The sequence below is a fragment of the Neomonachus schauinslandi genome, chromosome X (assembly GCF_002201575.2).
Source record: "Neomonachus schauinslandi chromosome X, ASM220157v2, whole genome shotgun sequence".
NCBI lineage: Eukaryota > Metazoa > Chordata > Mammalia > Carnivora > Phocidae > Neomonachus > Neomonachus schauinslandi.
In genome coordinates, this window is record NC_058419.1 from 69631330 (window position 1) to 69653333 (window position 22004).

At 47.0% G+C, this 22004-nt stretch overlaps 1 protein-coding gene across 1 annotated transcript; it reads right to left on the bottom strand.

Moving 5' to 3' along the window:
- Positions 1-458: 458 nt before the first annotated feature.
- Positions 459-21095, bottom strand: GCNA (germ cell nuclear acidic peptidase). The gene is made up of 8 exons (XM_021679786.1): positions 21043-21095; positions 12256-12338; positions 8050-8430; positions 6524-6599; positions 3477-3621; positions 1948-2086; positions 973-1177; positions 459-705 (listed from the first exon to the last, which is right to left on the bottom strand). Exons 1-8 carry the CDS (start codon positions 21093-21095, stop codon positions 459-461), a joined length of 1329 nt encoding a protein of 442 aa, XP_021535461.1.
- Positions 21096-22004: the final 909 nt, after the last annotated feature.

The following is a 22004-nucleotide window of genomic DNA, read 5'->3' on the forward strand; positions in this document are numbered from 1 at the left end:
CTTTATTCAATCTCAAGAGCAGCTGAATTCATGAAATATGCTTGTCTTTTATGTCTAGGTAAATTTCGCAGGTTCCACCTGCCGGCAGCCCGGGTCTTGGAGTGCTGCCTTTAAAACTGGTTCACCTCCCAGCATCCTTCTCCTTCTCTCCACCTGCCCCTCTTGAAAACACAGTTTGTGTCTGCATTGTGTTCTACGTGTTAGAACTATGTTAAAACTAACTGATACCCAGAGTGGATCCAAAGGGCTTGTGAGTACCGTCAAGGGCACAAAATCGCTTAGCAACAGAATCCTTTCTTAAGAACAATCATCATTAACAGTATGAGGCTATAAAGAAACAGTTTAAATCCTATTATTCCTAATATTCATCGCTTATCAGAAACAGAGATATTTTTCTGAAACTTCTTAGCGGGCGGGGGGGGGGGGCTCAGCCCACAGAAATACACGCCCAGATAACCTCAACGATCCTGCCTTTGCTTATCGGCATAATCCTTGCTCAGCTGCCTCATCACATCCCCATGGCTTATCCCATCCGTCTCATGCTTAATCGTTCTATAATTCTCCTGCACATACTTAGCAAAGGGCCTCACATGGGGTGCAATGGGGGTTCCATCCTTGCGAGTTAGCGGCAGCATGACCAGAGGCCCCTTGCAGTTGGCACAGATAAAGTGATCGGTGTTCAAGGATCTGGTATAGCGGCCGACCCTAATGAGGAAAGAGACACCACACAGCAAAGAGATCAGTCACTGTACCTCAGCGTGCTCTCGGAGCTGCTGGCCTTGGGCCCAAAGCAAGACTCTCCGGCCGGCTCCAAGTAGGAGAGCATGGAGAAAGAAGACGTGGAAAGGAGCAGAGAAGGTTTACTCCTCACGTCTGCCAGCCATGGACTCACTCACAAAATCACAAAGGGCCATTGGGCTGGAGGCCGTAACAGAAAAGTAACCGAAGAAAGTCGGAGGCGGAGGGTCTTACCTGGTTTTGCACTGAGTACACTCATAATGGATCCTGTAGTTAATCTTGTAATTATGGCAACGAGTGACCATGGGCAGCTCCGGGTGCACCATATTCGATTTCTTGGCATAATACTTCCATGCATCACCATGAGAATCACGGATGCCGTCGAGAAGCCAGGAGGCTGCGTGGCAGATCTCATGGATCAAAGTATCCCGGAGACGGTCTTGGAAGAGGGATGGAAAGAAATCATGAGCACCTGAACCAATTCCCTCCGGTCTGCCACTCAACCACCCCCAGACTCTCGCCCCCGCCACACACCAGCCCCAGGTGGCTTAGCAGGAAGCGGCATGGTGGCGCGCTGGAGACTGAATGGAGATGAAGAGTGAGGTGACGGGGCCCCACACCTGGGCGGAGGCAAAGGACCGAGGACAGGAGGGTCATTTGGAAGATTTGGTGACTGGCTAGCTTTTGGCGGGGGGAATCTTGAACCTCAGTTACCGGGTGAATGCAGACATTGCCACCAGCAACAGGGAGCTACCTGCTGAGAGACAGTTAGACTAACGGAAAGACGGCCACGCTGGATTCTCGGGGCTGGAGAGACATCTGATAATCATGTCCTCTGAGCAGAGGCGCCTGGGTGGCTCAGTCGGTCTCTTGATTTTGGCTCAGGTCTCGATCTCGGGGTCGTGAGATCGAGCCCCAGGTCGGGCTCTGTGCTCGGCGTGGTCTGCTTCAGATTCTTTCTCTCCCTCTCCCCCTGCTCGTGCTCTCTCTCTCTCTCTCTAAAAGAAATAAATCACTCTCTCTAAAAGAAATAAATGCTTTCCAAAAATTCTAAAAAAAAAAAAAAAAAAGATCATGTCCCCCGAGCAAGGCGCAGAAGGCCTATCTACCCAGGAAGGACAGGTAAAGCTGTGGCAGAGGCTGCCGGGAAATAGCAGTCCCTACAAGTCACCACACAAGGAAAGGGCACAGGAGGGAAGCTGCCGTCACCTGCAGAGTCGCAGACTTTCAGCGAAATCTCGATCTTCGCGTAACGCTGCTTCTTCGGGTAACGGGTCTCGCCGGTGGTGCATAAGCCAGCAGTTCTCAGCATCTTTTTATTCCAGCCGATATCTATTTTCTCCAGCAGCTGAGGACAAAACAGCCAGCAGAGTGAGTCAGCAAGCAGCTTCAAGGAGACCAAAGACTGCTCACTTAAGAGCTCTGCAGGGGTGCCCGCGTGGCTCCATCCGTTGGGCATCTGCCTTCGGCTCGGGTCGTGATCCCGGGGTCCTGGGATCGAGCCCCGCATCGGGCTCCCTGCTCGGTGGGGAGTCCACTTCTCCCTCAGCCCCTCCCCCTGCTCGTGCTCGCTCTCTCTCAAATAAATAAATAAAACCTTAAGAAAAGAGTTCTGCAAATCTAAACATTCTGGGGAGAATAAAAGCCAGGCTGAAGCCCAGGCGAAAACAACACACAGGCCATCAGGATACAAGGGAGACGGATGAGGGCGCACGCATGCAGGACCCAAGTCAGGGGCAGCCAAGGAGAGAGGTGCAGGCCTGCTGAGGCGGGAGCTGGAGCCCCCTCCTCCCCCCTCCCCCTGAGCATAAGAGCGCGGAGGTGCAATTGCACGTACACCTCAGTCCCCTCATCAGCCATGTGATGTAACACCAACTGTCATGAGGAGTGACATCCCCAAAGGCTGGGGAACCTCAGAAAGATCTAAGAACTTTCCCTGCAGAAGGTTGTGTCAGCGGAAATAATAGAGTCTGAAAACCCCAAGAACCGCCGAGGCTCTGTTCTAGGCACTTTACGTGTATTACCTTCCCTAAGCCTAACAATGATTCTGTGGGGGCGCCTGGGTGGCTCAGGCGGTTAAGCGTCTGCCTTCGGCTCGGGTCATGATCCCGGGGTCCTGGGATCGAGCCCCGCGTCGGGCTCCCTGCTCCGCAGGGAGCCTGCTTCTCCCTCTCCCTCTGCCCCTCGCCCTGCTTGTGCTCTTTCTCTCTGACAAATAAATAAAATCTTAAAAAAAAAAAAATAATTCTATGAAGTAGTGGGTACTATTATTGTTCCCATTTTGCAGATGAGGAAACTGAGGCAGAGAGGGGCCAAGTAACTTGTCCAGGCTCACAGAGCTCCTTCCCATTATTCTTCAACATAAAGCCCCTCTTTCCAGATAGTCAAGGATCAACACATGCCCTCTCCACGCCCACCCATTGCTGCTCTCTCTGCCTACCATCCCTCAAGAGCCAGAAGTCTTACTCCCTGCAGGCAACCTTATTTCCTGACCACTCAGGCTCTCAGTGGTTTTTTTCTGCCTCTGCTGATCTCCTGTGCTGGTAACAGTCTGTACCATAGATGATTACCCACAAACATGCTCTATTTCTTTCACCTACGCACGCATCACCTCTCCATCTAAACTGACACTTCTCCAGAGCAGGAAATACACAGCTAACACATCCGCACACCTCACAGCACCCGAGAGTGCCAGACATACAGCAGGTGCTCATCCAATGCTTATTCGTCGACGGTACCTTTTTATCAAACACTGAGCTGTTAAACAGGGCGCAGATTTTCTGAACCAGGCTGTCCTTATTTTGCTTGAATTTCCTTCCAGAATACTGCTTTGCGTTTTCCAGGTCATGCAGGAAACATCCAGGTATTTTGCACATCACTTTCCTGCAAAGGTAAGTTCAGCTGAGTTACGTGCAGCTATGGAGGAAGAGGTAAGAGAAATGCACACACACAGGTCATATCCAGAGAGACTCAGAAAACGTGCTGGTCCCTCTTCCTTCCAGCTCCTTGTAGAAGAGCATTCCCCAAAGTTCCACGCATAGCCTTTTTCTTTTCGCTATTTGCCTTCTCAGAGATATGAAGCCTGTGGCTTCAACCTCAGCAGGAGTGATCCCACTCCTGTATCCGCAGTCTCGATCTCTCTCCTGGGGGATCCGGGTCCGAGCTGCCAACTGATTAACCTGAGTACGACCTCCATTCAGTTTGTTTAGTTATCAGACTTCTGTTATACCGGGCTGAAAACCTCAGAGACATCTTAAAGTCCATTTTCTCCCTCGCCCTATATTCAAACAGGCTCAAAGACGGCGATCTCCTTCACATCTCTTCCAGCCAGCCCTCCTTCGCACCCCACGGTCACCAGCCTAGTTCAAGTTCATCTCCTCCCCTCAAGGCCTTGCTGCTACGGCATTCCCCTGTGTTCCTTCCCTCCAGGCCCTTTTTCTTTCTTTCTCCCCCACCCCACACTTCCGATTAATTTTCCTAGGTCACATCCCAATTCCGTCCCTCCCCGGCTTGGCATTGTGTGGCCTGGCCATTCAAGGCCCAGGTCAATCGGGCCCCAACCTCTGTCTCCAGGTACCATTTCCACTGCGGCCAAGGTGAGCAAGTTAAACGTTCTCTGGACAGAACTGTGATTCTCTGCAGTCCGTTCGTGCCTGGGCACAACCGATTTGCCCCTGAGCCCTAGAATGACCATGTCTCCAGGTCTCCTGAGAACCACCATCCGTGTAGCGCTTTCTCCTTTGCAGAGAACTTCCTGTTGCACTATCCTGTTTAATCCTCACAACCCCCCTCCAAAGAAGCGATTACTCTTCTCACGATCTCCACTTGGCTAGATGAGGAAACCAGAGGTCCGAGGTTAGGCGACTTCCCCAAAGTTCACAGAGACCCTGGATCTTTGGACCCAAATCTCGGGGTCTTCCCATTAGACCACTACCGCTGCCCCATCTTTCAAGGCCTAATTCCACTGCACAAAGGACAGTGCTAAGCACACGGAGGACTCACGCTTGTAATAATAATTCATTTCACCCTTTTATCCTGGCTACAACCACCCACAGGTCCCAAGAGATGAGCCTACCGAGCTGGAAAGATAAAAACAGGAGCAAACACACATAAGCTGAGTTTCTGACTTCACAGAACTCCTGAGATGGGGATTTTGCCGGGACACTCATGAACCCCGAAGTCACAAAATAAGCCATCAGTGAGGGGGCTGGGGTGGGGAGAGGAAATCAGAACAAAACCAGGCCAAGGCAGCTAAAGTTAGGGTCCTCACCCCCAGAGCCTCAGACTGGTGACTAACACGGTCTGCCTCAAATTACTTTGTTCTGAAAGCAAATTTGCATCCAAAAAGGCAGCAGATGAAAACCCAAACCATCTGCAGACCTCAGCAGAGAAGGGGGACCCCCCCTCGTTTGCACTATGTCAAGCAGGCCCTGTGGCTTGGCCCGCCTTCCCCTCGATTCTGTGCCACTTCGCTTGCAGGCAGAGCATCTCCACATCAGAGGAACAAGCAAGACCCCAAATGGGTACATCAAACACCATGACCAGCGAGCAGCCTACACAGGAACAAGGCGAAGCACAACAGGAAGCCTACAGACTGCCACAGGAAGCGCCAAGGCAACTGTGCGGAGTCCAGACACACTAGCCCCCTTTGGATGATGCGGAGGACGACGACACACGGGGCGGCTCATGGGCCTTCTTCTGTCACACCATAGCAAAGCGACCTGGGAGCTACCCAAGACACCGAGGCAAAGGCAGGAACCCAGAGAAGACCCTTGGCTGACCGGGGATCCACCTGCGAGAGAACACACTGAACTACGTGAGCTACCTCACCGAGCCAAGAAGTGCAGAAGCAGAGAGCCTCTCAGCTCAGGTTCGAGGGGTTCTGTTGCCCCCGTGCCTGACACATCGTTCTTCTGCTCCCCTTAAGGTGCATTTATTGCTCTGAAGTACAGGTAAAAAAAAAACCAACCAAACAAACCCAAACAGACAGTCCTTCAAATACGTTCCTTGTCTTGTAAGATAATTCGGATGTAAGTATATATTACTCCTGAATGCAAGGAAGAATGAAGAAAATTATGCCCTACTACATCGTCTTTTTAAGCGGAAAGGTCAGAACTTCCTGCAATCTGAATGAAAACAAGCGTCAGTTTTTGGCGTCCTTTAAAGAATGGACATGTCTTTTGTCTAAATGACCTGCTGTCCTCAGGATCAATTCCATGTAGCTAAATATAAAATAAAGGAACCACCAGCCATCTATTTCACGCTAATGTTTAAGCTTTTGAAATGTGCAAGAACATCTACAAGCTGTAGGAGTAACTGGATGCAGCCAAAGCACCGCAAAAACCTGGAAGACCATCTTGACTGCCCTCCCCCCAGTTCCAACGGATGGGGACGTGTCCGCCCCGCCCTCAATCTCCCCTGGGATTGCTTTGGTTTCGTGCCAACTGTTGGCAACAAGGCAGATCTGAGTTTAAGGACCAAGGAAAGGCCAGAGCCGACGTGGGGGCCAAAGGGCTCCGGCCAGCCCGGGGAAGTGCGGGGATTGCTGTGGGGTGCCCACGCAGGGCTCTGCTGAGGCGGAGGGAGGTGGGGAGCAGTGGGGTGCCTCCTCCTCCTCCCTCTCCAACTTATGCCCTCCCAAGTTGGGGGTGGAAGCCTTCTCCCCCTCCCCCACCGGACTCCTTCATGCCCTTGAAGACCCTCCCACATGCCCCGTGGGCCGCTTAACACGGACGGGACAACGGTACCATCAATTCCCGTGCAGTTGAACACGGACAGCACGTACCCGGTCTTGCATTTTTCAATTTTCCCCGCACCGGGCTTCTTCTTTGAAGGCGCACACCTTTTGGAGACTCTCACAGCTGAAAAGAGAATAGTTTGTTTGGACCCTGAAAATTGGGCCCACCCAGCAACTGGCAGAAAGGTGCACCCAGGAGGAGCCCCCACAGCCACACCCAGAGCACCATCTAGAAAAGGTAACTGCCTGTCTAAAGCCTGCAAACTCTCCATCGGTCCATGAGACAGAGTCTCCCTACGTGAATCCCAGGGCTGCCAGCAGAATAAGCTGGGTAGGAGTCTGTCATAGGTACAAGGACTATATAACGAGGTTATGTGAGCCTGCCGCTAGAGGTTAGATTGTGGGGGCAACTGAGGCACGGGTGGCATAAGGAACGGTGTGGCAAAGCTCACACACTAGCTCTAAGGAAGTGGCTCAGGGGCGCCTGGGGGGCCCAGTCGGTTAAGCGTCTGCCTTCGGCTTGGGTCGTGATCCCAAGGTCCTGGGATCGAGCCCCGCGTCGGGCTCCCTGCTCATCTAGGGAGTCTGCTTCTCCCTCTGCCTCTGCTGCTGCTGTCTCTCCCTCACCCTCTCTCCCTCCCAAACAAATTAAATCTTTAAAAAAAAATAAGAAGGAAGTGGCCCAGATCCTAGGCAGGACCTTCACTCGAGATACACGCCCAGTCTATCCATCTTTGCTTAGCCTCCATATACTGCTCACTCCTCTAGCCAGAGACTTCCGTAACAGTAGTGTCATCTATTGACTTATTGAAAAACAAGAAGTATTGGGTGCCCGGGTGGCTCAGTTGGTTAAGCGACTGCCTTCGGCTCAGGTCATGATCCTGGAGTCACAGGATCGAGTCCCGCATCGGGCTCCCTGCTCGGCAGGGAGTCTGCTTCTCCCTCTGACCCTCCTCCTTCTCATGCTCTCTGTCTCTCATTCTCTCTGTCTCAAATAAATAAATTAAAAAAAAAATCTTTAAAAAAAAAGAAAAACAAGAAGTATTAAACATCTACTATGTGCCGGATACCAGGCTAGACCCTGGGAGAGACTTAAAAATGAAGAGTCCTCCCATCAAGAGGCTCATTGTCCATTGGGGGTGGGGGGGCGGGGTGCAGATTCAGAAACATATTGTCAGACAGCTGGGTAAGTGCTTTAGCAGAGACGGGGTCTGAGAATTACAAGGACCCAGGAGGGAGGAGCGTCTCTTGACGTCCGGCTTCCCACAGGAACCGACAACTGGGCTGGGTCCCAAGAAGAACAGGATCTCCTCAGGACAAAAAGCACAGAGAGAAAGCGTGCCAGGACGAGGGAAGTGCGACTCCTAAGACACGGGTGTTCCTTCCCCATTTCCAGAAAGATCATTTTCCCTGAGATGGCTGTCTCCCTTAGCCACTAGGAAGCTGCTGAGATGGCCCGAGGTCGGTAGGCAGGACAGGCCGACCTGACCAGACAGACATGTCCAGGGCAAAGGGCGAGGCAGGCGTGGCTGGCACGCCGGGTGGGCGGGGCGGATTCAGGAGGTCGGGCCTACCTGATATGCCCAGCTTACTGGGTGTCACACATACATTCTTGGTCTTACTCTTCCTCTTCTGTGGTTGTTCCACCACAGGTGCAGGCTCTTCATCGGCAATCTCCACTGCAGCCTCAGTGCCGTTCGCAGGCTGGCCGACATTTTCACCAAGATTCGGCTCACCAAGATTCAGCTCACCAACGTCGTGAGATGAATTGCGCTGGGAGACATCGAAGACCTCCATCTCTTTTTCCTTTGGGGCAGTTGGGCCCTGATCACACGAATCCTCGTCTATTATGAGCACAGGGCCCTCAAAATCACTATCATCATCAGTGATAAGTATTGGAGGCTCCTTGGTAGGAGGCTGCTCCTCAGTATCGGATAACACATCCAGAATCTCATCTGAAATTCAAGAGACACAACCACACATAAATATACTCCCTCCGCCCACCCCATACACTCAACTTCAGATTACTGAGCACAAATTAAACAAGCTGGAAATGGTGACATCACGAATCACAGTTAGGAATCAGTTATTTTATTGTTGAGAAGGCTGCTATAAACATTGGGGTGCACGTACCCCTTCGAATCCGTATTTTTGTATCCTTTGGGTAAATACCATAGCTGAGTCATGGGGCAGGCCTATTTTTAACTTTTTGAGGAACCTCCATACTGTTCTCTGACGTGGATGGAGTTAGAGCGTATCATGCTAAGTGAAACAAGTCAGTCAGAGAAAGAAATATACCATATGATTTCACTCACATGAGGAATTAAAGAAAGAACACAGATGAACAAATGGGAAGGGGAAAAAGAAAAAAAAGGAGAGAGGGAAACAAACCGTAAGAGACTCTTAAGGATAGAGAACAAACTGAGGATTGATGGAGGGAGGTGCGTGGGGGGATGGGTATGACGGAGGGCACTTGTTGGGATGAGCACTGGGTGCTGTATGTAAGTGATGAATCACTCAATTCTACTCCTGAAACCAATAGTGCACTGTATGTTAACTAACTAAAATTTAAAATAAGAAAATAAAAATAGGGGCGCCTGGGAGGCTTAGTCAGTTACGAGTCTGCCTTCGGCTCAGGTCATGATCCCGGGGTCCCGCGATCGAGTCCTGCATCGGGCTCCCTGCTCAGAGGGGAGCCTGCTTCTTCCTCTGCCTGCCGCTCCCCCTGCTCGTGCTCTCGCTCTCGCTCTCTCAAATAAAATCTTCTTAAAAAAATTTTAAAAATTAAAATTAAAAGAAGAATCAATTATTTCAGATTGTTTTCGCTCCATAACTTTTTTACTTTACTGAGAGCAGTAACAGATAAAATAGCAATCCAAGCCCAGTGGCAATTTTCAAATCACATTCTCTAAGTCGCACACTGCAGGTGCTCAGTAGTTCCCAAACACAGCTCTGCAGACTTGTATGTTTTCTCTGGTCCACAGAAAAATAAATCAGAAAAACAAAGTGGTTTTCTTTTTTTTCCCCTATCAAGTTCAATCTCTATAATTTAAAGGACTGTCCTTTATTTTGAGAGTATATCCTCCCTAAACTTTTGGTTTCTTTACCTTATGAAATTATGGCGATAGCACATGTTAGTTAGAATTTATTCCCATCGTTAGACAAATGAAAAAGTGGCAACTCTATGATAGCGACCAAAATTTAATTTTCTAACTAGTCCACAAATGCAAAGCTCTCAGAGCCACTGATGTAAGTGTGAGGAGGTCAGTCCTCATGCCAGCACTGAGAAGCCTTGGGAACATTTGGAATGTTCGCCAAGGGTCCCTTCACCTAGAAATGAGGCGTGGCATATCTACCACCACACACGCTCTCTGGAGTCTGTTCAGAGCTCACCTTCCAGGTTCCTTGGGTTCTGGATGTAAAAAAATATATAAACCGGGGCACCTGGGTGGCTCAGTCGGTTAAGCCGCTGCCTTTGGCTCAGGTCATGATCCCAGGGGTCTGGGATCGAGCCCCACATCGGGCTCCCTGCTCGGCGGGGAGCCTGCTTCTCCCTCTGCCTGCCTCTCTGCCTACTTGTTCTCTTTCTCTCTCTCTGTCAAATAAATAAATAAAATCTTTAAAAATATATATACAAACCATGGCACAGGCAAGATGTGACAATATATTTACGGTGCAAAAAGTCTTTATCCTGCACTTGCAGATTTGGGATCACACACTTTGAGAGTCTCATCTATCACTTCATTATCAAAGAACTTCGGATATGCAATAAAGAAAGAGAAAGGAGTGCGTGTTGCTATGGTAAAAAGTCATCCTTCCTAGAAATTTTAAAGATTTCTCAACTGAAGTTGAAATTTTAAAAAGAGAGGGGGAGGGGGAGGGGCCCACTGCTTATAATCTACAAAAGAACAATGACTATACATTGACAAAGGTTAGAAGTGACCTCAGAAGTGCTGTGTTCAAGCCCTTTTTCTGTAACATCACCTCAATTCATGACAAGAAGGAAAGAAGTGGCATGTGGAGAACAGTAGGGAGACCTACAAAGACAGTCCTACTGGAGCATTCTCCAGCTCTCCTTTACGGGGATAAACGCCCACAGGTAAGAGTCCACCAGTCAGAAAGGTAAGAGCAGCCTCAGGTCAAAGTTCCTCCTCAAAAAAAATAAGGATTTTCTGATGAAATGAGTCAGCAAGTGGTCACCTATGGTGATGAACTGCTTTCTGGCTGTCTCTCATGCCCTACTCTATTTTTTTCTTAAGATTTTATTTATTTATTTATTTATTTAACAGAGAGAGAGAGAGTACTAGCAGGGGAAGCGGCAGGCAGAGGGAGAAGCAGGCTCCCCACTCGGCAAGGAGCCTGATGTGAGACTCGATCCCAGGACCCTGGGACCATGACCTGATCCGAAGGCAGACGCTTTACCAACTGAGCCACCCAGGCGTCCCGTCTCATGCCCTACTCTAAAGCTACCTCTCTTAGGGCTCCCTTTGGCCCCTTACAGTGGCTCGTCACGTCATGCCCCCTACTCTGCACCTGGACCTCTGTCCTACTCAGGCACATCCACTCCGAGCTAGAGAGGAGAGGAAAAATCAATGAGAGGGGACAGGTAGTGAAACAGTAGACTAGGGTTCCAAGCCACCTCTCCTTTCCCTGCTCTGATAACCCAGGTTAGCCAGGAATCTGGCCAATGGTAGCTCTCTGGTAGTTACTAAAGAAGTCGCCAGTACCTTCAAGGTGCCGATACCTTAGTGAAAGGCCTAGGTATCATGCCCTATATCTGGTACTAAGCGAACAAGGATCAAAAAAGTACCATCCCTGAGGGTTAAGAAGCTCCTAGTCTTCGGGCGCCTGGGTGGCTCAATGGGTGAAGCATCCGACTCTTGATTTCGGCTCAGGTCACGATCTCAGGGGTTGTGAGATCGAGCCCCGCATCAGGCTCCACACTAGCGAGGAGTCTGTTTGTCCCTCTCCCTCTGCTCCTCCCCTGCTCTCACTCTCTCTCAAATAATTAAATAAATAAAACCTTAAAAAAAAAAAAAAAAAGAAGCAGCAGCTCCTAGTCTTCCTACGTTTCACCCCCACTGAACAGGTTCTGAACTACGAGTATAGCTCCATGCCTCTGGAAAGGTTTTTAAAAGAGCCTCTGAAGCCAAAGGTGCAAAGATCAGCTGTGGGCGATGGGCTCTGAGAAGAACAGAAATCTCTAGAAAATAGGCGGAGAATGGTGAAAGGCAAAGACTCACAGCTAGCTGGAGAAAGCAAGGGTTCCCCGGAGAAGTCACTGTGGGCTGACTCAGCACCATCACCCACCTAAGTCTCCACCAGGCTGGAAAGAATGAGCCCAAGCCTCTCACCTTCCCTCTCTTTGTCATTCCCACACACAGAGGAGGAGGAAAAGAGTGGCAGGGAAGGGGGGGGGGGGAGTAGGCAGAGAGTCTTCAATACCTTCCAAGGTCAGGTTCTGACTTTCTTCCCCCCCCCATCCCTGTGTATAGGTGGCGGGGGGGGATCCTATATATAGGCAGGTCAGAACTCTATGGAGAGGGATGGTCAAGGTCTAAAGCGCCGAGAACAGTTGCTGCTGTCTTTGGAAATTCACCAGGGAGGGGGTGTGGGGGGGGAATCCGGCCATAACCACATCCAGCACCCACGAGGGAAGAAATGGCAGCACCTGCTCCTAAGTGGGTGCCGGAATCAAACGTTTGCTGACGCGTAACCCGACGCCACCACGTGATGGGGCTGCAAGCTCAGCTACTTCCCTCAGTTACTAGTATACTTGCCTTCGCTGCTTATGTCAGATATGTAAGCTCTGACTTTATCACTGCAGTATTCGTCTTCAGAGTCCGAGTCAATCACCACATAGCTGAGTGAGGAGACAGGGAAAAACAAAAGAGAAACGTCAGCACCACGGTCTTCTGTTCACAGCCTTTCCGGACTCCTCTACCATGAACATGAGCACCTGGAAATGTTCTGTTGGCTTATTCCCCACAGTAACTCTGTTCCCCTTCTTCGGAACTACTCAATCGTTGTTCCTGGTTTTCCGTTTTTCATCTTCACCACGTTTAAGCTGCCAGGTTGAGGGGCCTTGGCTCTCCTGTTGGTCATTCCCTCCTGAAAACTCTTTTCTGGATGTCCAAGTTACTGTTCCGTTTCGGTTCTCTTCCCGCCCTCCATCCACTCCTTCTCACTCACCGCTCCTCCTCAGCTCACTCCCAGGCTTTCTCCACAGTGCCTTCACACCAAGCTAATCAATTCCTAAGGACTGCGTGGCCGTCACCTATCCGCCAGCACAAGCCATTATATCCAGCCCAACCGTGCACCTGACTTCCAGCTCCACAGTTCCAGCTTCCTACCTGGGTATCCTATGGGTAGGGCTGACTGGCAGCATGCTCAGGAATAGCCTTAGCCGCTGTTTACTGATGGGGTCTGTTCCAACGGGTCGGGCAGTCATCCTGACTGTCCCCATCTATACTCTACTGGTCGTTAAATGTCTTGAGTATCGGCCCTGCCTATGGGCCCCTCCACTTCCACATGCCCAAAACTGAACTCTTCCCCTTCCTCCCCAGTTCCACCCTTCCTCCAATATCCCACTATAGTAGCTTCCAGGGACTGGACCAAGACCTGTGGGCATTCCCAGCAGGCCCATTAAAACAGATTTTCTCAACGTATTTGTTCGACATCTATCTAGTGGAGGCAGGAAGAAACCAATTTTTCCATTTAAAAATGGGATATTTAAATGTATTATCAAATAAGGACTTTATTATGTATAACACTGGAAACCACTAAGAAACCACGATAAAGCATTTGAAATGTAAATGACGAACGTGATGAGCACCGGGTGACATACGGAAGTCCAACTCACTACACTGTACCCCTGAAACTAATATTACACCGTATGTTAACTATGTTGGAATTAAAATTAAAAATTAAAAAATTACAAACAAAAAGTACTGTAGAGGCACCTGGCTGGCTCAGTCAGAGGAGCGAGCGACTCTTGATCTTGGGGTTGTAAGTTCAAGCCCCATGTTGTGTGTAGAGATCACTTAAAAAAAAAAAAAAAGTCTTAAAAAAGATAAAAATAAAAAATAAAAATATAGGGCAACCCTGTGGGGAGTCCTCTCACTCTTGAGAGCTTTTTCTGTCTTCACTTAATAAACTTCTATTGCTTTACTCACAAAAATAAATAAATAAAGATAAAAATAAAAGTATTGTCAAAACACAAAACTTTTTTTAAAAATTAAAGAATAAAATAGGGGCACCTGGGTGGCTCAGTCGTTAAGCGTCTGCCTTCGGCTCAGGTCATGATCCCAGGGTCCTGGGATCGAGCCCCGCATCGGGCTCCCTGCTCGGCGGGAGGTCTGCTTCTCCCTCTCCCACTGCCCCTGCTTGTGTTCCCTCTCTCACTGTGTCTCTCTCTGTCAAATAAATGAATAAAATCTTAAAAAAAATAAAATAGGGATGCCTGGGTGGCTCAGATGGTTAAGCGTCTGCCTTCGACTCAGGTCATGATCCCAGAGTCCTGGGATCGAGCCCCGCATCAGGCTCCCTGCTCGGCGGGAAGCCTGCTTCTCCCTCTCCCACTGCCCCTGCTTGTGTTCCCTCTCTCACTGTGTCTCTCTCTGTCAAATAAATAAATAAAATCTTAAAAAAAAAAAAAATTAAAGAATAAAATAAAATGTAAATGACGGTGAGGAAAATATCCTGCATCGCCTCTCTGATTGTGGTAATGTTTACACTACCATATAGCTTTGTCAAATTTCATCAAACCGTACACCTAAAAGGGTGAACTTTGCCATTATGTAAATCATACCTCAACAAACCCACTACGGTAATTCAAGGAGTCAATGTGGAAACATCAGTTAACTAACATCCTATTTTGGGTTTATTCCAGTCAATTTTCTTAGCACCTCCTACAGTCTGGCACGTGGGTCTATAAAGGCCTGAAGAGTGGAGAGTGGAAATTAGAGGACGAATCAATCACAAAGACGTTCCGAGGAAGAAACTGACCAATTAGATAACGCGCCTGGCATAAAGATCTAATACTTTGAATCCAGCTTTGAGATCAGATACCCACTATGACCCTGAACATAGTGCTCAGAGAGGAAATGTGACGTTCATTCATAGAACTTCTTACCCACAACATCATTCTTCAACAAACGTCAAATTTCGCTAATTTTCCTACTCACCTCGTGTTCCCTTTCTGCCCCTTCTTTTTGGTTCCAACTAAATCAGAGAAAGAAAGAGGGTCTCAGGAAGCATCTGAAGGAGGATAAAAACCTAGTTACCCACATCTTTAACTCCCTCAAGCCCAAGTCCAGAAGTTAGGGCTGGTTAAAATCCATGGGAGACTTATATACCCCCAACCCTGCCCCATGTGAGCTAGAGAGGAAATAAAAGTCAGGAGGCCTAGCATGAAAAAGGTCAAGGTAGCAAACTGCAAAACAAGCCCAAAGAACTGTCTCTGCTCCTAACAGCAGGGAAATGGTCTTTGTCTCATCAATCTGGAGAGAGTCCCTACAGGAGACAAACCCAGGACCGGCTCACACCAGCTGTCCCAAACCACATTTCAGTCATCTCCACGAAGACAGGGTTAAGTTACGCCTTGAAACGGAAATTACTGCTTTGGGGGGACGCTACTTACAGGGCTCAAATTCTTCATCACCGCTTGAGTCCACAGTAAGAATGCAACTGCAAAAAATGAGATACACACTGTTATAAAGGAAGGCCACTAAACATAGCGTATGCAAGCCCACAGGCAGAATCTCACATGGAGACAACCACCCATCAGACTTTCTGATATGCATAAAAAGTTTTAGGGAGTTATGAAATTAAGATCACGGTAGGGGAGGTGAAGAAAAATTAGGAGCAACAAGCTGCTCAGTCTTTACTGCAGAATCGAAGACAGGGGAAGAATGCTAGTTGAGTACCATCAGCACCAGCGAGAAGCCTGTTTTGTGCCAAGTGATTTATTTCTATTTAAAGACATGAAAGTGAGGGGGCGCCTCAGTGGCTCAGTCGTTAAGCGTCTGCCTTTGGCTCAGATCATGATCCCAGGGTCCTGGGCTCAAGTCCAGCCTCGGGCTCCCTGCTCCGCGGGGAGCCTGCTTCTCCCTCTCCCGCTCCCCCTGTTTGTGTTCCCTCTCTCGCTGTGTCTCTCTCTGTCAAATAAATAAATAAAATCTTAAAAAAAAAAAAAAAAAGCGTCCAACTCTTGGTTTCGGCTCAGGTCATGATCTCAGGGTCGTGAGATCTGGCCCATGAGTCGAGCGCCACGCTCAGTGGGGAGTCTGCCGGAGATTCTCTCTCTCTCTCTCTCCCTCAGCTCCTTCCCATCCCCACTCTCTCTGTCTCTAAAATAACTAAATAAATCTTTAAGAAAAAGAGGAAAAGAAAGATATGAAAGTGAATTCTGAGAAAGGGGCCACACGTGAAAGGACTCGAGGATGAAGAGATTACAGCTAAAAATCAGAAGGACAAAAGAGCAAGGACACCTTTTAGGGCTTTACTGGCTTGAAGAGGGCCTATTTATTGGGACTGCTGTCTGGCTAAATGGGCAAATGCTGAAATCCATTTCTTGGGAAGCAAACGAAGGGTGATTGCCCAGCTACAGCTGCTCCCTGCAGTGAACCATGATGCTGGGACCTCTTGCTTCTCTGCCCCCCAATAATGCACCGGGCTACAATCTAGGACCTAATCACAGGTTATCTTAGCATTAGTTAGCGTGACACAGAGCTCAGAGAGGAAACCAGAAGTGCCAAAGGTGAACCTAATAGTTATAAGGATTTATGTATAAGGTCTTACATATATCAAGTTAACTTTCACCACTTCTTCAGGGCATTCATTTTAACCTTGAGGTTGGTTATTAGATTGATAATATATTGGATTGATAATATTTTTATATTGGGTTATAATATTGGATCGATAATATTTTTCAGTTTTTCAAGACACATGCTGACTCACCCCCTTGGTTCAATTTCCTGTTCATGTATCTGTCACTGTACACTGGACTTACTCAGGAGTAGACGTCAAATTTTTTCCAATTACTTAAAATTTAAATTTAATTAGTTAACATATAATGTATTATTGGTTTCAGCATCAAAATTTTTTCTTAATCAGCAAAGAAAACTCTTGCTGGGTGTAAGGTTTCCCAGGTACTGGTCAAAACGTGACCTTGGTTCTCTTTCTTTAAAGATTTTATTTATCTATATATTTGGGAGAGAGGGTGTGCGCATGGGGGGGGGGGGGGGTGGAGAGGGGCAGAGGGAGAAGAGATTCTTAAGCAGGCTCCACATTGAGCACAGAGCCCGACGTGGGGATCGATCCCAGGACCCTGAGATCATAACCTGAGCTGAAACCAAGAGTTGGAGGCTCAACTGACTGAGACACTCAGGCGCCCCTGGTAATTTTAAAAATACGGTATTTCTGCTCATCCATCTTGTAGTATTAACAAAACAACGCATCTTGGGCTGAAAAAAGGCTAGTCAGTGGCCAGGCCACCAGAGCCTACTAACTGGACTTTGGTTGATCAATGAAAACCAGTCTCCTCCCCCTTGCATTGTGCATTTCAGCCGTCCTTCTGCCTTCCAACTATGGAAACCTCCTTCACTCTGTTAACGACCTTGTCTCATAAGTCACCGGGAAAATAAAGCCATCAGACAGGAACTGCCTCGTCCTCCCACCAGGGAATCTACTGTCCTATCTGCAACTACACCCGATTCTCTTATGTCTTTACAGTTAACAATGAACACAATGTTCCTACCTCTGTCTCTGGCCAAACCCTCCCCTGCACTTTGGATCTCATCCCCCTCCCGCCTTCTCAAGGATTTTATTCCTGCAATTTTCCATTCTGTGTTGCACTATTGTCCCCTCTCTCCTGGATCATTCATTCTACTATTCTAAGACCCCAAACGCCCCAATTCTCTATTTCCAGCCTCCAACTCTTCACTGAGCTCCAACTGTTTGTGTGACCTCTTGGACATTTACTAAGCATTTGAGACGTCACATAGCCAGTACAGAATTCTTGATTTCCTCCCTCAATCCCGTTCCTATAGGAGACTTAGCAATCTCGGCCAATGGCACCACCATCCACCCAGTAACACAAACCAAAAACTTAGAGGAGTCATCCTTGATTCCTCTCTTTTTCGCTCACCTCCCACATCCAATCCATCAGCAAGACCTGTTGGCTCTACTTCTAGAATACATTCCATCTCATCTGAGACCTATGTACCTCCAAGAAAGGGAAAAAAAAACACTAGGAAGGGGTGACATGCTATCAGATGTGTGATGGATCCCAATTTCGAAACTGTGGGGAAAAAGTCTCAGAATCGGGGTGCCTGGGTGGCTCAGTCAGTTAAGCTCTTAATTTCGGCTCAGGTCATGCTCTTGGGCTCGTTGAGATCGAGCCCCTGTTGGGCTCTGCGCTCAGTGGGGCGTCTGCTTGAGATTCTCTCTCTCCCCCTCTCCCTCTGCTCCTCCCCCCACTCTCTCTCTAAAATAAATATATCTTTCAAAAAAAGAACCACTTATCTCATAGGGCTACTGCGAAAAATAAGATCATGTCTGCCCTCCTACAGGATCACATACCTCTCCCACATCACAGCATTTATCACACTACACCGTAACTGCTTGCTTACATGTTTCTATCTCCCATCCCAGACAGTAAACCATACAAGGATTTGGAAGTATACCTGTTTCACACTGTTCAGTGCAAAGTCAGTACTCGACTATCTGGCTGAATAATAGAATGAACGAATCTCAAAAAGTGGTTCCGAGGATCCCTTTTATTATTTTCTACCCTCCCACTCACACCCCCGTAGAACCTTGTTTTTAAAAGACTTTGCCTACGAGATCTCACCATTTAAAGATCTCTTTAAATGTTCTCCACTTAAAAAATTACACATGACCAGTTTATGTGAGCCTTATGTGAAGGTTATGTGAGGTACAGAGTGAGCCCCAAGTAAAAACGAACACACCAAAAAACAGCATCATCTGCACTGATGAAAACACAGTGCCCAGATCTTGAAACGTTAATGGTCCCGACGTGCAGTGGGGGTGGGTGGAGAGCCATCTTCCACCCAGAACTCTAGGATCTGGTCTTTGCAGCCGTAGCTTCCGGAACTGGGGTCTCTCAACGCTTCATCAGATGCTAGAGGGAGGACTCCTGTTAACCAGATTTGCAAGGGGCTAATAAAGCAGACTGCCTGTTTACTTCTCAGGAGAACCAATGCCAGCCATCCACCAAGGGCACTATTTGGGGCAAGTGACTGAGGGTCAGGGAGAGAGCTTGGAATTTTACCCTCCGCATTTTTGACAACACACATTAACTTTTCAGTTGAATGCTGCAACGAGCATCTTTGTGCATTTAATTACTTTTATAAAGTGGATCTCCCCAAAGTTAATTCCCAAAAGTCAAATTCATCAAAGGTATGACCAATTTTATAGCTCTTGATACATTTGCTTAATCGTTTCCAAAGGGTTAGAGCAGTGTACAGTTCAACATTACTATAATAGGATAATTTTTTTCATTTGCCAATTTAGTAGGTAAATAACACTGAAATTCGCATTTCTTTTTATTACTTAAGATGTGTATTTTCCAATGTTTGTTTGCTGCATTCTTTTGCTAATCCCCCCTTCCATTTTAATGACTATCAATGTTATGTTCACCAGATAGCTTTCTGAGTGATAAAGAACACTGAAAAGAGGAGTGAGGGAGAGGAACACTTTGTCCCTGTTCCTCCAACAGTCCCACTCACCAGGAATAAACAATGTGTCTTATTTATTCTTCTAGAAAGCTCTTAAACATAAGCACATACCAGCACAAGTCAAGTGCACACATCTTTTAAAATTAATAGTATTGTACTACATGGATTGTTCAGCCACTGGTAGTTTTTAACTTCATGTTTAACTTTAACTTTCCGTCACCAGAACAACATTTCTTACCACACTTTTTTGGATGAACCATAATCCATTCAACTACACCCTTAGGCCACTTAAACTCTTTCCAAATTTGTGCTATTACAAACAATGCTGCAATGAACATCCTTGTATGTATTTCTCTGTGGACTAGTAATTAAGTCATTCATCCTTCTTCCCCAGAACTGAACAAAGACCAAATCAGCCTGTATATGTCCATATGTGATGAAATAAATGAGTTATAGGGAAAAGGGACATGGGAGAAGGGGCAAAGGAGTCAAGAACAAGTAAGAGTGAATACACGGAAAGAATGCATGACATAACCACATTTATGCATTTCAGTATATGTGAATATATATATATATATATATATATATATACACACACACACACAGAGAAATTAAATAAAATTGTTCTAACAGGGAAAGAAAAAGTCCTCGTAATTACTGGGTCAAAGGACATGGGCATTTACAATGTGGGTATTTCCAGATTGCCCTCCAAAAAGGTTGCACCAATTTGTATTCCCACGATGGCTGTAAGAAATTGCCTGTTCTCCTACAAATTTGCCAACTCCAGTTATTACCAATTTTTTTAATCTTTGCCAATCTGATCTATGAAAAATGGTATCTCATGAAAATTTTTTTCATTTCTCCATATATAAGTAATGTAAAACTGAATAAATTTTAATGTGTATGGGTCAACTGTTCCTAAGAACTTCCTTCTGATATCTTTTGCCCAGTTTTCATGTGTGTGGTTCACCTTTTTTTAATTGTTGACCTGTAAAAGTTCTTTGTAGATTAAGAAAAATAGCCTTTTATCATGAGTAATGTGAATACTTTTCCAGTTTGTCATTTTTATACTTTTGTTTGATATCAAACTGAGGCTTCCCCCACTCCAAAATTATTAGAAATGAAATCCACCTGTTTTTTAACATTTTTAAATGATTTCCTTTTTTATTTTTAAATATTTTATCCATGTGTCATTTCTTTTGTTGTAAGGAGAGAGGAGGTAAGAATCCAATTCTTATTTTTTTCCAAATGGTTAGCCAATTATCTTCAAATTATTTGTTGATGACTCCATCTTTTCCCCACTGATTTGAAATGTCATTTTTTAATCATGAACTCAATTTTCACATTTGGGTATTTGGGTCTATTTCCAGACTCTCTGTTCTATGGTTTCTACTTTCTCCCATATTATATGCTTACACGCTTATCTGTGAAGGAGGCAATCAGGGCAGTGTTCCAGGAGAGAGAAGACTTAAGAGATGAGACATCTTAAAATACCCCCTTATCATGGAGAAGAAGAACACTTCATCTGTGCACCTCTAGAGGGCAGCACTGTGATCAATGGGATGGAAGTAACCTAAGTTTTAAGTTCATTAGAATGAAGAACTTTCTAGAAATTACACATATTCAACAATGCACTGTGTTGCTTCATGGAGTTGTGTGCTCCTGGCCACTGAGAGAGACGTTATATAGAGGATTCGTGCACTGAGTAAGAGGCTGGACTCCTATATGATTCTAAGATCCCTTTTACAATTCTCATTTTATGACTAACTCTGCAAACTCGAAATGAAAGAAACATACGTTTTGAGAAAGTCATTTTGCCAACACAAGAAGGACTAAACTAAAAGAAAACAATTTTTCAGGTCTCACCAATCATCATCCTGGATCTTAGACTGGCCAGCTGCTTCTTCCGACACGTCCATGTCTATAGTCAAGACAAAAATATACTCTTTAAAGAAAACCAAAACCCAGAACCAACATTTCTTTTCTTTTTTCTTTTTTTAGTAGGCCCCATGCCCAGCATGGAGCCCAGTGCAGGGGGGTTTGAACTCACGACCCTGATACCAAGATCTGAGCTGAGATCAAGAGTCCAGCACTTAACCAAATGAGCCACCCAGGTGCCCCCAGAACCAACATTTCTACAATCTGCATTTATGTTTTGAGCAGCTTACTCACCCTAATTTTAGGCCAAAGCTTTGCTCTGTGAAACGTATTTAAATGTTTGTTGCAGGCTTTTCCTGGATGGAGAAAACTAGAGAGACACCCTCTCCCACCATGCCCCGCAAAGGTTCTTTGCAGATCAGTCAGAAAGCCCAAAGCACATGGTGGTCACCTCAACCACCACATTATAAGATGTGCAAGGACAATCCAATCATTCATTTATTAACCCCCAGAGAAATTTTCTCCCCATTGCAAGGATTTATAATGCACTAACTCCTATTCAGTCCCTGGCCCAGTCACAGCTTCTCTCAAAAGGGATTCCCACTCCCCACATCCCTGCTGGCCCGCCACTCTCCCCACACCTGTACTCTCCCTACTCCTGCCTTAAGCCCCAGAAGTCTTCCACCTATCAGGCTTTGACCCCTCCACTCCGCCACCCCTCCACCTCTCTACTCCTATTCCCAGGCAGTCTTACACAGACCAGGCCACTACATACCGCTATCCAACCTCTACTCTCCCCATCCCCCTACAGTATCCACCTCCCGCTGGTCTTACACGGGATCAGGTCACCCCCACCTCCAACCGTTCTCCACCCTCCCCCAATGCCTTTATCTCCCTATACTCGCTTTCTGCCTCAGCCTGTCTTGCATGAATATGGCCTTGAAACCTCC